At 46.6% G+C, this 22955-nt stretch overlaps 1 protein-coding gene and 1 long non-coding RNA gene across 2 annotated transcripts; one reads left to right on the plus strand and one right to left on the minus strand.

Annotated features, from left to right (window-relative positions):
* Positions 1 to 456: 456 nt before the first annotated feature.
* LOC135811365 (uncharacterized) lies at positions 457 to 2857 on the plus strand. Its single transcript, XR_010552592.1, has 3 exons — positions 457 to 761; positions 939 to 1225; positions 2599 to 2857. It is a non-coding gene; the product is annotated as an uncharacterized LOC135811365 (long non-coding RNA).
* Positions 2858 to 10162: 7305 nt separating this feature from the next.
* On the minus strand, positions 10163 to 20417 carry LOC135811363 (temptin-like). The gene is made up of 5 exons (XM_065324593.1): positions 20110 to 20417; positions 16628 to 16683; positions 13327 to 13494; positions 11062 to 11100; positions 10163 to 10690 (listed from the first exon to the last, which is right to left on the minus strand). The coding sequence occupies exons 1-5, from the start codon at positions 20271 to 20273 to the stop codon at positions 10614 to 10616; spliced, it is 504 nt and encodes a 167-aa protein (XP_065180665.1). The 5' UTR covers positions 20274 to 20417; the 3' UTR covers positions 10163 to 10613.
* Between the last annotated feature and the right edge of the window lie 2538 nt (positions 20418 to 22955).

The following is a 22955-nucleotide window of genomic DNA, read 5'->3' on the forward strand; positions in this document are numbered from 1 at the left end:
TTTCGTATAAGCGAAGTATAACGTGCGCTCAATTCGAAAATCTGCCATGATCATCCTGGGGATTTGCAATTTTGCAATTTGCATACATGTACATGTACGTGCAGTGAGTTTCTGTCTAAGAGTGCTTTTTTTATTACTCCGCTTCTCGCTAAAAACGGGCTGGAAACGTACAACTGCGACACTACACCACGCGATGTGAGTTTTCGCCGTCGGTGAACCCCATAGAAAGGATATCAGGAGTTGCACGCTCTTGGGGGCTTATACTCTTGGTGTCATGTACATGATGTACGTATAATTATATTGGCTCGATCTGACATTTTTTTGTATTTAGGCCATCATTTTTTATAGCTACCAGGGAGTCGTATAGACCCGGGAGGCGACACGAGGCCTTCCGGGCCGACTATGATTGACTCGCGGCACTTTCTCCCACCTTTCCCTCAGATATCCCCGGTGCGTGCCCTGAGTTATAAACCAACTACTCCGCGTACTTATGCCATGGGAGTGCACTCCATGGCATGGGGAACGGACTCGTGCAGGATCGATAGGATCGTGGGAAATCGTACCTCGAAAAGAAGAAGAAGAATGAACTACTTTTCCAAGTAATTAGTTGCATTTGATGATCGTGATGGAGGCAGAGAGTGCTGCTGATCGCGATCCAGATCCGGGTCAAGAATCACCTCCTGATCCTAAGGAAACCTCAGCTGACGTAGATCTACGTTCTCTTCGCGTGAACGCTCAGTCTGTGTTGGCTTGGGCCACAGGTATGGTTTGAATTCTAATTTTCTATGTGATTATATTTTTCAATGTTACTTTCAACCTTGCTACTTAGCGGCTTCTGAACTGGTGCGTGTACTGCATAAAAAGTTGCGAATAATCATGAATTGGAAGAAATACTTGTGGGTTGATAGAGTGCAGTACTTGTTCAATGGTTTCTACAGAGCGTTCCGAATCCCAGCCGCTAAAGACCCACAGAAGGCAAGAAGCTTGCGTTGCAAAGCTGCTGTCCCGCCTGACTGCGGAGAAAGAAGACTCGTTTATGGTTGTTCTACAGCCGCTGCTGACGTCCATCACTTCAGCTCTGTCCTGCTCCCAGCAGCAGATAAGCTTGGATTTCATTGAGTCGTGTCCCAACTCCGGTGTGAACGATTTCCCGACGTCAAGACGAAGTGGGGTCAAGTTATGGGTGTTGCAAGGAAGCTGTCACAAGATGATCCAGTATTGAACGGTAGGTTTTGTAAAGCTGCTCTAACATTTGGATACTATAAATTATAACATTAAATTATGATTTGTATTCACGAAGCCATGCCCAAGACGTGCTACATAGCGTGCGTGTGTATATTGTGTGCATGTGTGCGCGCTTGTGTATGTCGTAAAATCCCGCCAAAGCCCCCCTACCTCCGCAACCATTCGAGTAGATCCATTTGGGGAGGGGCGGATGGGCGAGTCCTGCTTGCCGCATTCAGTACTACATAAAAAAGTACTCACCCTACGAAAACTGTGCGTGCGTCTCGTACACCCAACAAAAGTCAAGAGCTGGGAGTCGTACAAACCCATCAAAACCCTAGGGTGTGTGCGATCTCTGGTCAAGAGGGTGGGAACTGTTGCGTACATTTCCAACCAGGTCGAGGACGCGTCTGCAGTACAGTACGACCTCACACTTCACATAGTCATACGAGGATACAACTCTATTGATTGATAAGATAACGTGCTTGTAGATCTCTGCCATGCCAAAGTTGCATTCAGTAGAGGTAGTAGTCTCTGTCAAACGTGTTTGCCATTGGCTCACGGCACTTGTAGCAGCTGATCGGACGATGCAAATGGACTCCCAGTCCACATTAGCTGGTTCTTGAGATGCTTTCGAAAATATACCATGGCACGCACTTTCCACTGTTGTTACATAGGGCCGGAAGTGTGTTGTCCTGAGCTTGCCACGATACTTTCCGATCTGTCCATCTCCTCTCTTTGTTAAGTTGGAATTATTTGAAGAGCTGATGGCTGGTAACTTGCTGGTCAGCTGGTAGGAATAAGTTTGCAAGTGTTGCTGCTGATTTGTACATTGAATTGCCGGAGTGACGTGGCCTTGAGTAGTCTTCCCCAGCAATGAACTGAAGAGTAGCATGCGTATTGAATTCTCTTGTTGCCGGTTCATCGGTCCCTCTCCATGACACCGGACTAGACTGAATTACTGGCGTCCCTTCATCGGCCTGCTTTTCGCCTCGAACTTCACGAGTCTTGAAATCTGGACCCAACATAATAAAAGTGGGACTCAATTGCGCAGTTCAGACGATAAATTGATGCAATATGGGGTCATCGCAAAAGTGTTTAGTCATCCCTGAAAAAAACATTCATTTCGTACTCGGACCCCCTCTCCACCCTCCGAAATGAATGGACGACGAAAATCGCATGCATGTACATGTGTATGCATAGCGTCAGTCGACTGAGATTTTAGCTCCCCCCGGAACGATCTTCGCTTCAGGGACGACCAAATACTTATGTGACCACTGACTTTCTTTCTCTGTTATCAAGCAGTATGCATTATTTGCAACAGTAATTACTTGTCTGTGTCATTTGCATGCATTGTCTTATTTCCTTTTTCAGGCTACAGCACAACCGAGAGAACGAAATGTACGTCGCAATCAAGCTATGTCGTTGCCATCTTCTATGTGCCATGCGTTACCTGATGTGCCAGCCTGCTATGTCGGATACCGCTAACCATGCATCGACTAGGCGCCAGGCGCGAACTGATGGTGGTGGTAGTGATGAGAAGGAGAGCTCTGTGCCAGAATAAATTTGCAGTTTAGAGAGCGTGTCTGGGCAGGTGTGTATTTACCGCCATATTGCCAGGTGTGTATTTACCACCGTATGAATCAACCATGCGCTACCTGATGTACCAGCATGCTATATCGGACACCACTCACCCTGCATCGACTAGGCGCCAGATGCGAACTGATGATGGTGGTGCCGGTGGGAAGGAGAGCTCTGTGCCAGAATAACTTTTCAGTTTAGAGAGCGCGTGTGGACAGGTGTGTATTTACCGCCGTATGAATCCACCACAGTACGATCAGCTGACGTTATACCTTATAAGGATGATCTCGTGCAGCGATATGATGATATTTTTTCAGTCTTTTCTAAGGACTCTCCACTGCAGCGTTTTCTTTCCACTCAAATATGGAAAATGCGGAAGGTTGTTAGCACTGTGTTGAGGCAGCTATTGTTGACTTTATTCGGAATTAATTTTGTTGTATTTGCACACATTCCTGAGTGCATTGTATTAGCATCCAATGTGTGTTATCTGTGCGAGCTTCTAACCTTGTGAACATTCACCGAAGGTTTGGTTGGTGGCCCACGAGATCTTCCGGGATGGCTCTTGCGGGCTCTCAGCCCTGCGTTTACTGCATAAAACATGGCAGAACAGTTCAAGTTTCAATTATTTAGGCCATTTCCTCACTCTGACTCCCAATATTTTACATGTGTAATAATTATAAGTATTGTAGATCACTGGGACAGCGCCATTTTGTTAGCCAATGTTAGTCCTGAAGAAAAATTGACTTCATTGCCCTAAAGGTGAGAACAAATTGGGACTATTTGTGAAGGAAAACTTTGGAAAATGTAATTTCGAATGTAAGTCATTTCGTTTATCTGGATTCGTCCAATATTTCACAAATGTGCAATATGAGTATTGTAGATCACTGGGACAGGGCAACTTAGTCTGTCAAAGTTAGTCATGAGGAAAGAATTTACTTCATTGCCCTAAAGGTGAGAAAATATTGAGGCAATTTGTAAAGAAAGGATTACCTCATCTTAGGTGGTCAAAGTGCCTCAAAGTTCGAGTGGCAGTGCAAAGCCAGTGAGTACGCCAGTACAGTGAACAAGTGAACTCCTCAGCGATGGCCACAGATGGCTGTATTTCGGCAATGGAGATCGAAAGTCTGACCACAATTGTTCTCGAAAGGACGAAGACGACGATTTCTCGCTATACTATGTACGGATTTCCCGCGCGCTGTGACCTATGTACGGACTTGTCCCACACCGAGCAGGTCGCAATAATATTTTGAATCGTTGAGTCGATCATGGTTGTGCACAACTCCACAAGTGATGCGCGTGTCGCCTCCCGGGTCTATACGACTCCCTGATAGCTACCATGTATGTTTCGCGTCGTCCGCACGCATACGTTTTGATTTTTTTCAGAAAAAATAAAAAATCGAACATGCACAGTGAGTGTATGATCGTTCGAATGATCAGTGTGGGTTGCAGACGGCGAAGCTGGGATTCAGAAATGGCCTCTAGGCCATCGTTGGTAAATCGTTTGTTCGGCACCTGGGAGCAATATTCTATGAGCTTACACCAGACTGACCAGATCGCATTGATCGCCTCAAGCTGAGAGGACTCGTCGTTCCGGAGCTCTTTGCACCGCTGCTGAATTCTGAGTACAATAATCCAGCAAAGCATAGGCACCAACGGTTGCCTCCTCTGTCCAAAGTAAATATTTACTCATGCTGATAACCCAGATGTTGTGCTTCGATGTACGATTTTTCTTTCAAATGTACACCATGCACGAGCTACTTGTATTGTGCTATGTACAGTGCATACACTTCTAATGTCAGAGCCTTTTTATTATTTTGCAACATTTTTTATTTTTTCCACCTCTCGCATATGATTCTGGAAGTTGAACTGACGCGAAACATAGATATAAAAAATGATGGCCTTATGGATTCTCCATCTACTGTACTGCACACCCACATGCACATCCAGAGTTCAATATTAAAATATGGAACTCTGGAGGTCCCTTCCTTTCTTTTTCAAATTCTCCTCCACGCATACCCTGCCTATTTCTCACCATACACACGTCCTTAGATAAACACACGTCCATTTTGCGTCTGGGTTATCATTGTATATCACACAGTCCTGCCAAAACGTTCACATGCATGCACGCACGGATACCCACCTGCACCAGCCCTGCACACACTACAAAAGTGGTCGGAGTCACTCAGTCACTCTACTTCGTCCTGAATCTCTCAAATACATGTACTGCACCAGTTGCTGTAGCCATCAAAAGATACGGGTCAGAATAATGATCTCTTCAATACTACAATAGATGCCAGTACTAACTTCAGTAGCGGTTTTCGTGCACAGTACAAAGATTCTCTCTAGCAAGTTTCTCTTGGGTAGGCTCAAACATTTGGCCAATACCGTACATGTCCATTGTAGCTCTGCTGGATAGTTTGTCTCAGTGAAGGCCCACTCTTTAGACATTTTGTCATTGGACTGTCCGACAAGCATGACCTCGGAAAAACCAAGAGCTAGAGCCGAATTTTCGCATGGCATGATTTTTGAGATACGACTAGAGACTATGCTATTGTGATATTCACACAATAATAATAATATTCGCGGGATCCGCGTTAGCATCACTTGAATGTTCAGAAACACACAAGCTATAGCCTTCGCTTCCGCAGGCCACCACTATGCCTTTACACCTTAGTGGCGAATGCAGACCTCACAAGTGAGTCAGGGGAGAGGAGGTGAGTCTCTCAACCAATCGGGCGTGTAACGGCCCATAACCCTGTAAACTGCATCCTTGTTATCCTCACTCGAGCTGTGAGTACCCAGTTGACCGTGGGTTTCGGCGCAGTTCAACACGCGTAAAAAGTCTTTTTACACGCTCCCTGCTGCCAGCGCGGGTCTCGAACTCGGGACCTCATGATTCGCAGGCAGGCCTGCAAACCAATCGGCCATATGCGTTGGTCTATTCCCCCCATATTCACACAAGAACCCACAATGTACGCGGTATGTATGATGTACTGGTACTGACCCAGTTGTTTGCATTGGCCACATTTCCAAGTTCGGGTGGACTTGCCAGAGGAAACGCCGGCTGCTCCCGAAACTTCGTCTGCCGAAAAAGGCTGCCACCTTGTACCGGCGTGCAGGAATTCGCAGAGACACTTGCCTGCCACGTGTCTCTTCAGAACCTCCTGAAATCCAATCTAACAAAATTAATGAATAATGGCTGACAGGGTGCCTTTGCCGTGGAGAAGGCGAGGCAAAAATAAAAACAATCCGCGGCTATCTGGCGGGAAACACTGCTCAATGAAAGTTTTAGTTACCAAGATTTCAGTGTGCATCCTGCAAGCGTTGGACAAAGAAAACAACTGAGAGAAAGAAGCACCAGTGTGCAATAATTGTACTCCTTAGTCCAACGAGATCTTCCCTGTGAATTGCGGGCAGGATGCTGTGCAATGAAGTTAGTTAGCTAGCGCTGTTCACACGTGTGATTCTTCCACCATTGTGAGTGTGATCTTCGTGGTCTCACGCGGAATGATTTCCGCGCAACTAAAGTTTTATACTCGGCGCTCCATTCTCGGTCCATGACTGGCAAGAATGGAGCGCCAAGAAATTAGTTAGTTTCATGCCACCATGATAATTATTGAGATCATACTACTGGGTCTGTGCAATACCACCTGACAACTTTGTGTTGACACGTTGCCAGTGCAGTAGGGGCATACATCACACTGTGACTTGTACTTGTGAACAGCGCTCTCCTCTTAGCGCTCTCCTCTTAGCGCTCTCCTCTTTTGCCCTCCTCCTACGTAGTACTACTGACGTCGTGAAAGGTGAGGCCGCAATCATCGCGGCCCGGCAAGGTGCTGGCATGTGACACTATCGAGTGCATGTGTCCCGATCATAGTATCATCAATTTGCACATGCTCCAACCCCCGCTGTAGCCCAGCCTAGGTATAGCATTTTAATCAAGGTCTATCGCCTACCTGCCTTCGCAATGGATATACTTCCTTCCTCGTCTTTACTTAAATGAAGCACCCAAACCACGGCTGCCAGTAGCCACTGTTTCTCCCGGTTTATTGCACCCACTCTGATTGATAACACATAGTACAGTCTCTGTCTTATTGGCTACGGCCACCGTGAGAATAAAGATACTAATGTGTGACCGGGCCCTTAGTTAACAATCACCAATCTCGCGACGACGGCATAGTCTGACTCTGTACATGATTGTATAAGCCTGATTGATTGATTTTATTTTACTTCGCAAGCTCAAACGGGTTCCTGGCCCAGTTATGAAAGCGAAGGATAGAATTTGCTAAAATCCTAATGAGCAACAGCATAGGCAATATTATCATAGAAGTGGAGTACTATGCGAGCGAGAATACTGAGAAGAAAAGGAACATTATCAAAACCTGACGAAACACAACCTATTTCAGGCATACATAAGGAAGGCAGGCTAGCTTAAAATCTTGCAATCTGGATACGGTGCGCACCTCTCTAGGCAAACTGTTCCACAGCAATGCTCCTGCGGTGGCGAATCTCGTTTGGCCACACCGACTGCGAGCAGGCTGGCTGAGCAGTGGCATGCTGATGGCGCGTACTTCTGCCACTGCATGCTGCTGGTTTGAGAAGCTGGGCTAGAGCAAGGCTAGTGGTAGGGACTTCAGACCATTTTTTCAAATCGGTTTTCTGTGGCTTATGTTTTGCTTTTTGTATAGGTTAGAGCTTCCTGAGGAGTTTAGTCTTTAGTTTTTCTAAATCGGACAAAGGAAACTAAAGTTACAAGCAAAATAGTCATCGCCTATCACCGGATTTGTCCGACAAACGTCCCACACATTTGAGATCAGAGAGATACATGTATGTCAAACTGAGAGAACCCACTTTCCTTGGCAACGCATAGCAACCGCACACCAGATCCAAAAACAATCTTGATTCTCCGCATGAAATAGCGGAATAGTATGGTTTACAATGTAGTGGGTAGTAACAGGAGACATTGGTAATACAGTCCTGAGATAGCTTCGGACTGTTGGCGTGGTTGGTGTCAAGAAAAAGAATGATCACGGAAGAGGCACTGACTAAGCTCAACATGTACATGTACAGGACATTGTATTGGCTGGGGTAATCATAGCACGCACATCATCATCAGCAGAGACACAGCAAATAGCAAAAAGAGTATACAGCACATCTCCCAGTTCGGCACTCTTTCAGCTATTCTTGCGGAGCTCAACCAGATCGAGCATAACAGCATTGGAGACAAGAATCGAGGCATGGACCAAAACAGCCAAGAGCAATTCAATTTGTACATCAGCATCATTTAGCGCAGGATACTTCTCGCTGCTTTCCATACTGTGACTATGGCGGCGCTGCACGGCAAAGTACAAAGAGGAATAATGCAAGAAATAGGTCTTCTGGAAGGTGAAAACAATAAAGATTACCTTCGATCTAGACTAATTCGAGGTCGTAGAATACGAATATCACATTTTCAAGAAGGGGACCCGGACGGATCATATGGTTTCTCACCTTTCCCTTCCATCCGCATACGTATCTCCGTCAAAAATGAACGTAACAGCTCCATTCTTGCTGGTCCCAAACGAAGGCAAGCTCCAACAAGACGAACCGAAACTTTCTCCAACTGTACAAGACTTCCTTCATTTCGAAAAACGGTTCCACATTTCTTTACACGACTTGACATATGACCATCACACGATTTGTGCAGGCGTCGATTTGCACGCTTTTGGGCCAAGAAGTCACGTGGTCTGAAGTCCCTACTAGTGGAGTCATTTAGACACCGCCAGATGAAGATCAGGAGCTTTTGTTTAAAAAGTTCAGTGACGCGGTAAATCGAGTTGGCAGCCAGTAGGGGCTGCATCGCGGAACATGGCGGGCTGCCATCAATGCATCGGATCGCCCGGTTTTGCATGGCTTGCAGACGCTAAAGTTGGGTCACGCGGAGGGCTGCAGAGAAGCAGCAGGCACCATATTATATCATATCCGGCATGACAATAGCCTTTACATATCTTGCGCGAGCTGCGGGAGAGGCATCGACGGGCTCACCACAAGGCGCCAATCTTCCTCGCAGCTTTGGTCACTATGGCGCTGACGTGTACATCCCAACTCAGGCGGTTGTCAAGAACGACACCAAGATACCGCGCAGACTTCACTATCGGTAGAGAGGTATCGCAGCACACGATAGAGACCTCAGGCCCGGCATGTTGCGGTGAGATAGTCATTACCTGGCTTTTGGAGGCATTTAAAATTAGGGTACGTGTAGTGATTCACACATGTACTTCGTTTCGCGTACGGAAAACGCGTCGCATCGCGAAAAAGTAACAGCTGACTTGAGCTCAATTACTACTACCACGGTACGAAGTAGTATTTTGGCCCATCGATCGCGACGATCGCGCGATAACTTTCCCGTACGTGAAAATGAAGTATGAATCGGCCTTTAAAGCCATTATTCTAACGAGCCGGAAATATAACAATTTCCTAAAATTGATCGGTTTACGTGTATCAAAGGTAACGATACTCTCTCGTTCTCAACGCTTACTAGTATTAAACAGTAGAGTCTATCAGTAGGACAATCTCTGCATAACGCTTTCTATTTTAACGACAGGCTTCACCTGGAGCGTTATTTCTCTAAAGCTCGTTAGATGTAGAACTTTGTTATACGGTGTATATAAAGTCTTTTACAGTATCACATTTTGTCATCGGGATCTCCAGACATAAAATATTATACATGTACATGTATGTAGGTATTAGTAGTTTTGGTCATCCATCACCATGGATGACTTGCAAGTACGTCTCATCAGTGGTCCCGAGGAGCATAGAAAATAACTGTAACTTTCTGCCCAAAGACTGGCACGTTTCCAACAAAGTAAAACATATTAAATGATGCCCAGACAAGACGAGAGGGCGTGATTCTTGAAGAGAGGTTAAGATGCACGTCATTTCCGCCGTGACGCGCAATTTCACATCAACTTTGGCGTAAAACTCCAAATTTCGACGTGAGCTGTAGGTCACTCGCGTTGTTTTTCGACGTGAGAGCCAAACAAAGCGAGCTGAACTTTCGCGTCACGTCGGAAATAACGTTCATCTTAACCTCTCTATTGTCTTTTGTTTTGTATCGCTGGCTGTTGGGACGCAAACACGTTAAGAGTGACAAACAGAAAGAGAGAGAGAGAGAGAGAGAGAGAGAGAGAGAGAGAGAGAGAGAGAGAGAGAGAGAGAGAGAGAGAGGGGGAGAGAGAGAGAGAGAGAGAGAGAGAGAGAGAGAGCGAGAGCGAGAACATGAATTATGTGCGGATTAGGCCAGTGTCCTTTTCTACGACAAAGAAAATGCATGTTCTCTCAAAAAGATCCAGGTCCACACACATGTACACACTTCACATAAAGAACATTCGTTTTCCTGTCGTTGGGCAATAGGCTATTACCAGTGTTGGGAAGGCGAGAGACAGGAGACGAGGCAGTACTATCGGATTAACCAATGCATTGCGATCATTCCCCGCTGCGGGGAAGATGGTTGATCGGTGTTTTGAAGTGGAGAGAGAAAAAAGTACAAGCAATTACGGTAGTGAAAACGGAAGAAGTGATATGTCATTTCAGCAAAGCACACGCACGGACACACGATATGGCACAAACACTGGAAAGCCATGAGTGCATGGAAAGCGCCGAGTACCAAAATGACACTGGCCAGATGAAACTCTTTTGAAAAAAAAAAGTTTGCACTGCAGAACAATGCTGCGTCAGCCGGCCATTGGTACAGTGGAAAGCATCAGTGGGCTGTCGACTCCAGTGTGCCATACAGCACCGTGGTGTGTGTGTGTGTGCAGATCACATGATCAGTGCAGCAACAAGGCCACAACAGCCAGTGCCAGCAGCACAATGCCGGGAACAGAGGTGAGAGCTGATTGACCGCCTGCAACAAACATACAGCACAGTAGGGAGTGAGTCGAGAGTTAACGCTTTTTGTTTTTCAATTTCGAAAGTGAGAAAAAGGCGCAAAATGGCGCTGCTCACGTTGCAACGTGAGATTTCAATGCGACAGAGGGCCAACTCACGTTGGAAAACCCCCGATTCAAAGCACGATTTTCTCAGTTTCGAAATTTAAAAAATAAACATGACGCGTAAACTCTCTATTGTATGTATGCATGATAACATAATATACAGTACGGTAGACAGCAATTGCAACGTTATGTATACACGATTACTGCACATCACACTTTTGAATGTACTAGTATATGCAAGAAAGCAGCATTAACTTTAAATCAATGATGATGTTGTACTTACTCAGACAGAACGGATTGGATGTAGTCGAGCAACTGAATCCTGCACACGACACATAGATACAAACGATAACACTCCTCAAGCCTCCGCCAAAAAAAGGTTTCGAAGGCCTGGAGCAATCTTGTTTGGGAAAGTTTGATCCAGACTGTTTTGATCACAATCTTAGCGTTGAAAATATACACACTTTAGTGGTCACTTTCCATCAAATCGTTTGTTCTTCTTTTTCCAAAAAAATATAAAGGACCACGGAACTACAAGTTACGCTATAATGTCTACCAACACCGCCTGTTACTAAACAATCAACTCATGCGATAACATTGCACGACACTGACCAACAGTACTGACGTTCTACAACTAACTGATTGTAGTACCTTTGTCCTTTTTTTTTTTTTAATTAATCCTTGGCTCTCCAACCAAGTCCATTCTTCTTTTTCCGTTTTGAGTCGGGTGTGTGAGTCGGGTGTGTGAGTCGGGTGTGTGAGTCGGGTGTGTGAGTCGGGTGTGTGAGTCGGGTGTGTGAGTCGGGTGTGTGAGTCGGGTGTGTGAGTCGGGTGTGTGAGTCGGGTGTGTGAGTCGGGTGTGTGAGTCGGGTGTGTGAGTCGGGTGTGTGAGTCGGGTGTGTGAGTCGGGTGTGTGAGTCGGGTGTGTGAGTCGGGTGTGTGAGTCGGGTGTGTGAGGCGGGTGTGTGAGTCGGGTGTGTGAGTCGGGTGTGTGAGTCGGGTGTGTGAGTCGGGTGTGTGAGTCGGGTGTGTGAGTCGGGTGTGTGAGTCGGGTGTGTGAGTCGGGTGTGTGAGTCGGGTGTGTGAGTCGGGTGTGTGAGTCGGGTGTGTGAGTCGGGTGTGTGAGTCGGGTGTGTGAGTCGGGTGTGTGAGTCGGGTGTGTGAGTCGGGTGTGTGAGTCGGGTGTGTGAGTCGGGTGTGTGAGTCGGGTGTGTGAGTCGGGTGTGTGAGTCGGGTGTGTGAGTCGGGTGTGTGAGTCGGGTGTGTGAGTCGGGTGTGTGAGTCGGGTGTGTGAGTCGGGTGTGTGAGTCGGGTGTGTGAGTCGGGTGTGTGAGTCGGGTGTGTGAGTCGGGTGTGTGAGTCGGGTGTGTGAGTCGGGTGTGTGAGTCGGGTGTGTGAGTCGGGTGTGTGAGTCGGGTGTGTGAGTCGGGTGTGTGAGTCGGGTGTGTGAGTCGGGTGTGTGAGTCGGGTGTGTGAGTCGGGTGTGTGAGTCGGGTGTGTGAGTCGGGTGTGTGAGTCGGGTGTGTGAGTCGGGTGTGTGAGTCGGGTGTGTGAGTCGGGTGTGTGAGTCGGGTGTGTGAGTCGGGTGTGTGAGTCGGGTGTGTGAGTCGGGTGTGTGAGTCGGGTGTGTGAGTCGGGTGTGTGAGTCGGGTGTGTGAGTCGGGTGTGTGAGTCGGGTGTGTGAGTCGGGTGTGTGAGTCGGGTGTGTGAGTCGGGTGTGTGAGTCGGGTGTGTGAGTCGGGTGTGTGAGTCGGGTGTGTGAGTCGGGTGTGTGAGTCGGGTGTGTGAGTCGGGTGTGTGAGTCGGGTGTGTGAGTCGGGTGTGTGAGTCGGGTGTGTGAGTCGGGTGTGTGAGTCGGGTGTGTGAGTCGGGTGTGTGAGTCGGGTGTGTGAGTCGGGTGTGTGAGTCGGGTGTGTGAGTCGGGTGTGTGATTTTCAAGTACAGTAAGTCTACAAATTTTCGGCCCATTAAAATTTCGGCCTCCCAGGGCTAAAACCCATTTCAACCGCATCAAATTTCGGCCTCCCAGGGCTAAAACCCATTTCGACCGCATCGAATTTCGGCCTCCCAAGGCTAAAACCCATTTCGGCCGCATCAAATGTTCGGCCTGTACTGCCCCCGCCGGTGTGCACTGCCACACTGAAACTTGCAAAATAAAATTTCGGCCGCAACAAATTTTCGGCCAAACATGTCCCGGTCGAAAAAAGCCGAAAATAAACATGCGCCGAATAAATATTTGTTGACTGACAGTATTAGAATCAGCAGCTGATTGACTCCTGCCCAGACCTGTGCAGCTCTGAACCATAGTCAAAGCTGGCTTTTCAATGCCCCCAGTTCCATACACATAATTATGGCATCCTCAATGTACAATTATATTTTGAAGTAAACACACACACACACACACACACACACACACGTGCGCCCGTGCGCAAACACACACACACACACACACACACACACACACAAGTATGCGCGTGTGTACACACACATACACACACACATACAAACACACACACACACTAGTAGTACACAAAACACAAACACGTACCAGGATGACTGAGGCCCGTAGTACGTTCAGGTGTTTGTCCACTCATCCACACGCACCTAGGGTCGCCCAGTTCTTCGCCGTTTGTCAAGCCATCACCATCGCTATCCGCGGTGCAAACGGTAGACCACGATTGGGATGCTGTGGTGAACGCTTGGCCAAATGAGTTTCCTGTCGAAAGTAATGTAATACAATACTCAATAGTAATACAATAGTGATCAAGTCAGGCACACAAGCAAAGACTGCTACAGTAAAACCTGTGACTAACGACCAACCCACGGGGCCAGAGAAAGCGGTCTTCAGTGGCAGGTGGTCCTTAGTTAGAGGTTTGCAACGCACAATCGTATCACTATGTGAATGTGAGACCGTCTGTGCCTGGCGAAGTGATCTTTAGTACCAGGCTGGTCGCTAGTCACGGTGGTCTTTAGTACCACAAAAACGGAAATCCGAGCCGAATTTAACGCGTGCGACACCTTCGAGTACCAATTTGGTCGCTAGTCACGGTGGTCTTTAGTACCACAAAAACGGAAATCCGAGCCGAATTTAACGCGTGCGACACCTTCGAGTACCAATTTGTTGACCCAGCCAGTCAAAGTGACTGGCCTGTACGCTGGTATGCGCTTGATACGCGCTGAAAATCTCAACATGTTGGAATTTCCATTTCGGCGTGTTTCCGTATGCATGGCGCCCCAAAGCCAGCAAAATACGCACAAACGCCTGGTTTCACGCGTACACGCCAGTTGTGAACACAGCTTAAGGTCATGATCGATTGGGAGAATCCCGGGCAAGTGCGCTCCGAGTAAGCGTGATCGTTTGACCGCAATTGCGACCAACTCCGCAGCAGGTGTAGAGGCGACGGTTTCAAATAGGACACAGGTTGCAAACCGGAACGGACTCAATATTCACTTTCTCTCTTGGTATTTTGATTAGAAAACATATGTCACAGTGAGACTACGATGTGTTATACTCCGAGCCAAAATTTCATGGCTCTGCGATGACCAGAAGCGCCATACCAAGCAGGTGAGTTTTTGACGTGTTGCTTCGCACTGCGACTTGAGTGTAACGACTTTCGAAAAATCAATTTCTTGTCGCAGGTAAACAGCGGCTCGCCTCTCGCCAATAAAGAACCGCATACCAATCAAAACTAATGGAAGCACACACAAGGCTTATTGTTACTCTGTACTGGCCGTCGTGGAGCGATAGCAATTACCTACTTTCAGACCCAGAGTGAATTTGACGTGCACTCTAAAACGTGTCCGCTTTGGAGCCATCTCTGATTCGAACTTTTTTGAAGCGAAAAATTGGGCAACTTGGAGGCAATGGGTCAACACAAAGGAGTGGCTCAGTTCGATTGACTCTGGCCCCGAAGCAAACTTCAACATGCCAGTTTCCTTCCACAAACATATTTCGAGTGAAAAATCAACGCTGATGATCGGTTTGGGTCTTTACAAATTTGGCTGTCAAAGCCTTACAGTATCGAACCGTCTACTCTACTTGGAGTGGAATCTGACCACACTGGGAGTGGCTGGAGTGGAACTGGACTTTGCCGTTTTTGGACAGCTTTCACAGAATCTTTGTACGATATGCGTACATTTTGCATACTACACCCGTGTTTTGTTCGATCGGGCCAGTGTTGCTCGGACTACACTGCCTGCTCGCACTCAATCCAGATTCGCCAATCAATGACACCCTAAGCCTGATTATTTTCTTGAAGGTGATTCCATTCCTGTCTACAAGAACAATAATTGGCAACACAATCTTTGTGTATAATGGCAAACATGCCTTTTAACATGCTTTTGTTCATTTTAAGAAGATATCTTTCAAGTTCCTGTACATGGTCGCTAGGACTATCAGGGGGCGGAGGAAGCAGTTTAATATTGGTGCGGCAAAATTGTGAGAGGGGGATCCGGGGGTCCTCCCCCGTGATTTTTTTGTAAAATTGGGCCTAAAAGGCCATATTTTAATGCTACAGAATAATATGAGAAATAAGAATATGCATGCTGATGATACACCGCATTGTCGATGTAAAACATGGTACCTGTGCAAGAGTCGACAAGCCATCAACAAGGTTGAAATAAAAAAATAAATAAATAAATTCGAAAATTATTGGTCCTGCGACCGCCGGGCCTTCCGGACCGGTTCCTACGCCCATGACTATGTGCGACGCAAAGGGAGGAAAGTCTGATGGCGCCCAGAATTGCGGAAATGCTTGCTTTGTTCCCAATCTTTTCGCAATGTGGGCAAGCTCCACTGCAGCCACTTCATTACATGGACAACCTTACACATACCATCTTCAATCCAAGTGGTCCAAATTACAATAAATATCTCAGATATCAGATTGAGATAATTATTGTAATTTGCAGCAAAGAGACCACTTGGATTGAAGATGGAGTGTGTAACACAATCTTTGTGCAAATAATGGCCACCGTGCTTTTGTTCATCAAGTATCTCTTGTCAAGTACATAACTTATGGTCGCCAAGACGTTGGAAGACGCAAGTGGAGGAAAGTCTGATGATACCCAGAATTCGAAACTCGGATGTTGAGCCAATATTAAAATGTAGAAAGGAAAGGGACAAAATTAATGGATACGAGACTACCAGAGTAAGAGTAAGAGCAAGAGTAACTGATTGTCCACCACTGTAACTAGACATAAAGTCAGTCAGAAAGTGCAACACTACAAAAAAAAACTGGGCTTTGGATCTGTTTCTCCATACATTTTGTCATGGCATACCTGGCCTAATTTTGTAAAACCTGGCTGAATTTCTATTTCCCTGTTCTTGGACTTTTCTGCCCTCAAATGTGTCAAGGAGTAATTGCACGGGTCACACAATGCAGGATGTACTGTGGTTTTCACGATACAGTCAGACCTCGCTTAACCGCACCCATCCATCAAAATTTTGATAATAATAATAATAATAATAAATGTGGAAAGGAAAAGGACATATGGATACGAGTTAAGAGTATGTATATATCCTTTTCCTTTCCACATTTATTTATGGCTCAACATCCGAGTTTCAAATAATAATAATAATCCGTTTTCCACAAAAATAACCGGCTAGGCGAGGGAAGCGGATAACCGAACACTGGTTATGTTGGATGCATCACGTATGCTGTAAATCTGAAACCAGCTATTTTCTTCCCGATGGCGAGGGATCCGGATAAAAGAGGACCGGATAAGCGTGGTCTGACTGTATCGATAACTATGATTGGGAGAAACCAAAAAGTTAGGGTGCCAGTTTCCAATGAATGGACTGTAGGCACACAACTACCCAGGATCGCCGAAATGTTTGCTTGGTTCCTTACCACCGCCAGATGGGGCACCGTTGCACTGTGCGACATGTCCAATAGACTGACAGGTACTACAGGAACATACCAACACAGTCATGCACAAATACAGTTTATTTAAATTAGTTTACACATCAAAATGATGATTGAGCCTTGTTGCACAGTTCACACATTCATTTGTTCAGTCTCTTCATCAGTCTCTGTTACACATATTCCTTGTCACCGTCTCACCTCACTTTATGCGTTATTCATGTTTTACACCATTATGTGGGTCGATCATGTTTTTGTTTGTTTTTGTTTTGTTTGTTTGTGTGTGTGTGTGTGTATGCGTGTGTATGTGTGTACGTGTGTGTGTGTGTGTGTGTGTGTGTGTGTGTGCATGCGTGTGTGCTGACATGGAGACCCCCTCGACAGGCTTTCCAGCCTGTGGGGAATTCAGAAACAAAAACATTACAAACGAGAGATCTTAAAAGCTCAAGGCCCTACGCCATGCTTTTTTGCCTAGCTAATCATGCATGTTATTAGAACTGATCGGCTACATCAGTGTATTGCAAAACGGCTGAGAGTCAGCCACAGCTGAAAGTCGGTTGCAGGACATTTTTCAATCATTTTCATGGTAATAGAGACGTCAACAAGAGCTTTTTCGGCTGAATCAAGCTCAGTGCGACCGCGGCCTTACAGGCAAGACAAGAGCAATAGATCTACGCGCAGTAGTTCGATATCGATGTGATGCATCCACGGGTGCTCGTATGAGTCGTCGTGCGTTCTGGTTTTCCCTTTGGTTGTTTTTTGATGCAGTTATTTTCAAGGTCTAGTAGTTTGTTGGTGTCAAATAACAGGAGTTAGCTGGTGCATCCTTTTTTGATGCGTGATGGTAGCCACGTCGCCGAAGATATCGCGTGTTTGCTTGATGAAAACGGCCCGTCGTCCCTTGTTGCAAACTGGGCAGTGGGAAGCTCACACGGCAGAGTCGTACCACGAATGTATTCAACCATTTGAAGACTCGCCGTAAGCTCCAGTATCGTGAAGTTGTAGGTGGAAAGCAGGGTGAAGATGCGAGCACAATGGCAGCGGGAACGACGCTAGTGTTGATATTCTTCCGCAGCGACGAAAAAAATTAATAATACTAGCCACAGCACTACAGTAGTACTAAACACAGTTCTAGACAAGATGTCATAGCACTTCCCAGATACGACTATTGTCTCCTCGTCGATTGTTTAAGGTTAAATTCTTCCCAGCTGTGTTATTCCATTAGTCAGCATTCGTGACAGACATGTACATATACGGGCATATACTAGTACCAGGGATGAATTTATCTGGTATCGAATCGCAGTTTGCTACGCAAAATCGATCTACTGCTACTCAAAAATCACAGTGACACGCAGAAAACTGCCATACATACATGTACAGGCTATCCATGCTTTTTGTAGCTTACGCCACAATTGAGATTTTGCATAGCAAAAACTGCTACTGTAAATATCCAAATTTTCAGCAGCTATTTAATTTCGGCTATATTCGGCACCGACCCAAAACGCCTAAATTAAAACGCCGATGAAATGTTTCACAGCATCTGTCGCACTATACCATGCCCTCTACCCCACGCCGAAAATAGATCGCCGCCGAAATGTCAAAAATCGTGAAGTGCCGAAATTTTGCAGCGCCGAAATTTTGTATATTTACAGTATGCAAAAACAGGACAGTGAATACATCCCTGCTAGTGCTGTATGTTACTGTACACACTACTAGTACACAAGGCATGCATGCACTACATGTACTAGTAGTAGTATCATGTCCCCCCCCCCCCCCCCCCCCCCCCGGAGACCAGTATCATTTTGATACATCATACATATCCAGCATACTCGTTTTATGATAACTCGATCGTTTATTATGGTACTCAATAAGAAGAAAATTAATTTAATGGATGATCCTTTCTCGCCTAGTTCAAAATACAGTGCTAATAGGTTCTAGGGATGAAACGATCATCCATTTCCTCCCCATTTCCTCTTATTGAGTACTATACCGTTTATTAGAAAGGATCGAGTTATCATAAAACAAGTGACCTGGATATGTATGACAAATCAAAATGATACTGGTCTCGGGAACATGATAATACATGTATGAATGACTTGTGTAGGCAGTAAGTTACATACAGTATTCTTGTGCATGTACAATCATGTACATGCATGTCCAGCTGACTAATGTAATACATAACACATCTGGGGGGGGGGGAAGTACTGTGACATCTCGTCTTGTATTACTGTGACACAGTTCTAGACTCCCAGTGACAATCAAATCTCCCACAGCCAGTTTATTCTAGTACTGGGGGTTACACACCAGATCTCAAAAGTGCCAGGGTGACTAGAAAAAGGTGTGAATTCGTCACCTTGGATGCTGGGGTTAACTATGCAGACAGTGCAACTAACTACTTAGCTGGTACCATGCACATGAACAATGCACCTGTACGTGCATACTAGTACTCAATAACAGCATAATAAGGAGTAGCAATCATAGAGATAACAGTAAGTTCCGCCTACAGTAATAACCACTTTGCTTTCCTGCCTTCCCTCCCCTCTCCCTGTTTGTGCCACACTACAAGGCAAAAAGCCATGCACATCATTCTACACGTCATGGATGCATCATGCAAGTCATCCTGACCTGACGCGAAGAGGTACACTGTACTAAGCCTAAGGTCAATGAGGGCATGTACACACCTACACAACTACACAGTCATCTCAACTACATGTATCCGGAACTGAAGGAGTTGCTGGTACACTGACACTGTATACCAGGCCTAAAGGGGCTATAACATTTCGACCTCTCAGTCTCACGGGTTTATCCGGACTCCTCATAGCTTTTCAGAATCTTGAAGGACGCTTCACGCAGCTTCATTGCACTTGAATAGTTTTCAGGCAACCTGCCTACACTCAAGAGAGCACTGCATCCCACACAAATCCATTAGAAGTATCGTTTCAACGTTTCTGACCCTCATCCTGATGCTGGTTCTAATAATTATGGATTTGCGTGAGATGCAGTGCTCTCTTGAGTGTAGGCAGGTTGCCTGCAAACTATCCTTATAGCTTAGTGATAGAACCCTATATTATGGATAATAAAAGGGGGTATTATGGAAAGCCAAACAATTTTAACCACTCTGGTCAAAGTGGAATAATCATTGCTATGAGCGGTGACAGCCCTGCAGCAGTTGGTTGCTTGGACTTGAGCTCGCCAGTCAGTGAAGGTCGAAGCCCAGTCTTCGGAGTCCACACAAGGCAGGGAAGCCATCATGAGTGCAGCACTGATAGGCAGTAGCAGGAGAGTGCGCTTATACTAAAGTTACAGTTGTACCCGGATATCATGTATGATGTAGATCTACATGTAGGCACAGGCGCTTTTATGCGCGTGTCACTACGGCCCGTACGGGTATTGATCTACCGGTCCGGCCGATCACATTATTGTAGGATTGTACATTGCACTGTATCCAGAAAAATCATTATTTTTCTTACCTATTCTCAACGCCAAACGGCGCGGGCACAAGCGAATCCATGTTCCCCGTACCTCCAGTGACAGTTCCTAGATTCGGTATGTTCGGAACGAAGTTTGGAAACGCAAGAGTAGATGGGAGCAGAGCCAACGCTACAACCATGACCGCCGAAGACCACACCATCATGTCAGTTGGTTATTCAGGAGATAGGCAAGAGAGGTCAGAGAGACGTTGAGAGATACAAGAGGCGACTCAATTTGATCAAGAGCGAAGAAATAACGTCTCTTCGAGATAAATGTTGGTCAGACTGATAGTGATAGTTCGTTGGCGCAACTACTTCACATCTACCGGCTACATTGACATTGTACGTGTTCCCTAGACCCTGCCTGCCTGGCCTGCCTGGCCTGCGGCAATCCGATCCTCACAACACGCCACCACGCACACACTTGACACTGAACACTGCACACTGTACTCTTCCCGCTGCGCGCACTCTTCTACTGTCTCTACCTCTGAGTACCTACCGCGCATTGGCATTGCACACTTCACTGTTCAGCCACATGTCGCACATAGCACACAATCATAATGCGTATCATCATGATCATGTCAATCACGCACTTGTCTGGTTGCGGACCGCCTGAACGTTTCTTTACGTTTTCAGTTTCAATGGCACGACCGGACGCGTACCAAGTGACAAGACAAAGTGCTTGCGAGAATTATTTTGGTTCACAAGAAATCCAACCCTCGACAAGAAGGAGAACAGTTAGTGGGTACTAACACTTGATACACAGACTAGACAGTGCAGTCTACGTGACGAGTACGTCTGCATGCACCATGGCACGTGCACTGCATGCATGCATGTGAAAGCTTGTTATTACTTTCAGTACAATCATGTCACTGGTCGCAAGCGCACTCGCGCAGTCGCTCAGAGCCGCAGACTAGCGCACCGGTTTTACGTAACGACTTACGTAGCTGCAACAATACAATCATGTGACGTCACTTGACTCTTGAGCCCAATCTGACGCTATCAACAAGATCTTCACGCTACAGACTAGTACAAGGTGGGGCGCTCTCGCGAGACGCAGAGCGCTCTGGCGGTACTTAATTAAAGGGGAAGTCCGGTGAACAATTTTTAAAAATAATTTCAGGGTCGGTAGAGTTTCGGGCGCTGAGTCGAATGGTGTTGGTCCCACGTGCCTCCGACAAAGTGTTCTCGAGATATTTCCGTTTGAAAAACTGAGTTTCGGGGCTGCGCCATGACGTCATGCGGCCGCGCCACACCCTCCGCAACGTCATAGCGTGCAGCTACATGTAGGTGAAAAGAAGTGCGTGAATTCCGTGAAAGCAATAGTGTCAGTAATAATAATAATAATATTCGCGGGATCCGCGTCGGCATCGCTTGAAACACACAAACTAGCCTTCGCATCCGCAGGCCACCACTATATAGTGGCGAATGCAGACCTCACAAGTGAGTCAGGGGAGAGGAGGTTAGTCTCTCAACCAAACGGCCCATAAGTGCATAACCCTGTAAACTGCATCCTTGTTATTCTCACTCCGAGCTGTGAAGTGTGAGTACCCAGTTGACCGTGGGTGTCGGCGCAGTTCAACACGCGTAAAAAGTCTTCTTTTTTTTACACGCTCCCTGCTACCAGCGCGGGTCTTGAACTCGGGACCTCATGATTCGCAGGCAGGCCTGCAAACCAATCGGCCATATGCGTTGGTGTATAGTGTCAGTGCTATTTCAAATGATTTGGCGATCCATAGTAGGTGGTGCAAACGACCCCGAAGACGTAACTCCTTGTGAGAGTGAGGATGCAGCCATGGCTGACCTTCATGAGTTCGGTATTCAGCTGAAGAAATGGCCGCGCGGGCCGGTCAAGAGTGAGCGCTACTGAGTTTCCGACTGATGAAGAAGCAGCAGCTATTGCAGACGAGGCTGATATAATTATCAGGTCGCTGGAGAGCAGAGTCGCTAAAATGGAGAAGAGTGATGCGAGTGGTCTAAATGCTGTTCCACACTGATTCGCTTAGACTCCAATAGCCTGCCACATGGTGATGTTTTGGTGCGAACTTGGCATATTTCGGACTACTCAATTTGAGAACAGTGCAGGCTCTTTGAACCACGGGCACGACTCTTCGCCCGCAACGCTACGCGATCTGAAAGTTCTAGGTCCGGGAGCTGTTCGCTGTTTTGTCACTTGTCACGGTTGTGCACTCATCGCTGTAGCATAATAATGAGACTGGAGCGGAAAACTAAAATTTTCTTTCTCAAAGCAAAACCACCAGCACCGGCAAGGAGAAACGCACGTTCTCTGACTACATGACTGTCGATTTATTTGATACGAGTGTTGGCTGTTGTAGACTTGTACTATACAGTAATGACAAGTCCGTGTGTTGACTAGTTTTCTGAGTCTTGTGACTCGAGTCTTGTTGTAGCTACCCCAGCACGGAAGTGCGGGAGTAGTTCCATGTGTGATGAGTTTTGTTGACTACTGTAAAAGCCATTATTCTGACATGTCACAAGACTGTAGGCACGGAGATGACCAATCGCATTGCACCTAGCAGTGCCTAGATGAGGCGATCAAAGCATGCTACAAGAAGTAGAACTCCATATTTAGTGGAGCGGGCTTTGATTTTCCCATCAAAGCCCGCCCAGCGGGCTTTCCAGGCGGGCTTTGATTTTACGATCAAAGCCCGCTCGAGCGCTCCACTAGGGCTTTGATTCACTATTCTGACATGTCACATGACAATCGACATGGCAACAGCGAATCCTAGCGCGACTTGCCGTGCTTTGAATCAGCCACTGAAGACCTGTGAGCGCTTGCAGGTCTCCGATTTTCCAATCGGAGCACGCCCAGGCGTGCTCCGATT

Source organism: Sycon ciliatum, chromosome 3, assembly GCF_964019385.1.
Source record: "Sycon ciliatum chromosome 3, ocSycCili1.1, whole genome shotgun sequence".
Taxonomy (NCBI): Eukaryota; Metazoa; Porifera; class Calcarea; order Leucosolenida; family Sycettidae; genus Sycon; species Sycon ciliatum.

Excerpts from the sequence above, each read along its gene's own strand:
- LOC135811363 (XM_065324593.1), bottom strand. The coding sequence starts at position 20,273 with ATGATGGTGTGGTCTTCGGCGGTCATGGTTGTAGCGTTGGCTCTGCTC. Across the intron at positions 11,101-13,326 it reads TACGGGCCTCAGTCATCCTG|GATTCAGTTGCTCGACTACA; the intron begins GTACGTGTTTGT and ends TGTCGTGTGCAG. Across the intron at positions 10,691-11,061 it reads ATCCAATCCGTTCTGTCTGA|GCGGTCAATCAGCTCTCACC; the intron begins GTAAGTACAACA and ends TGTTTGTTGCAG.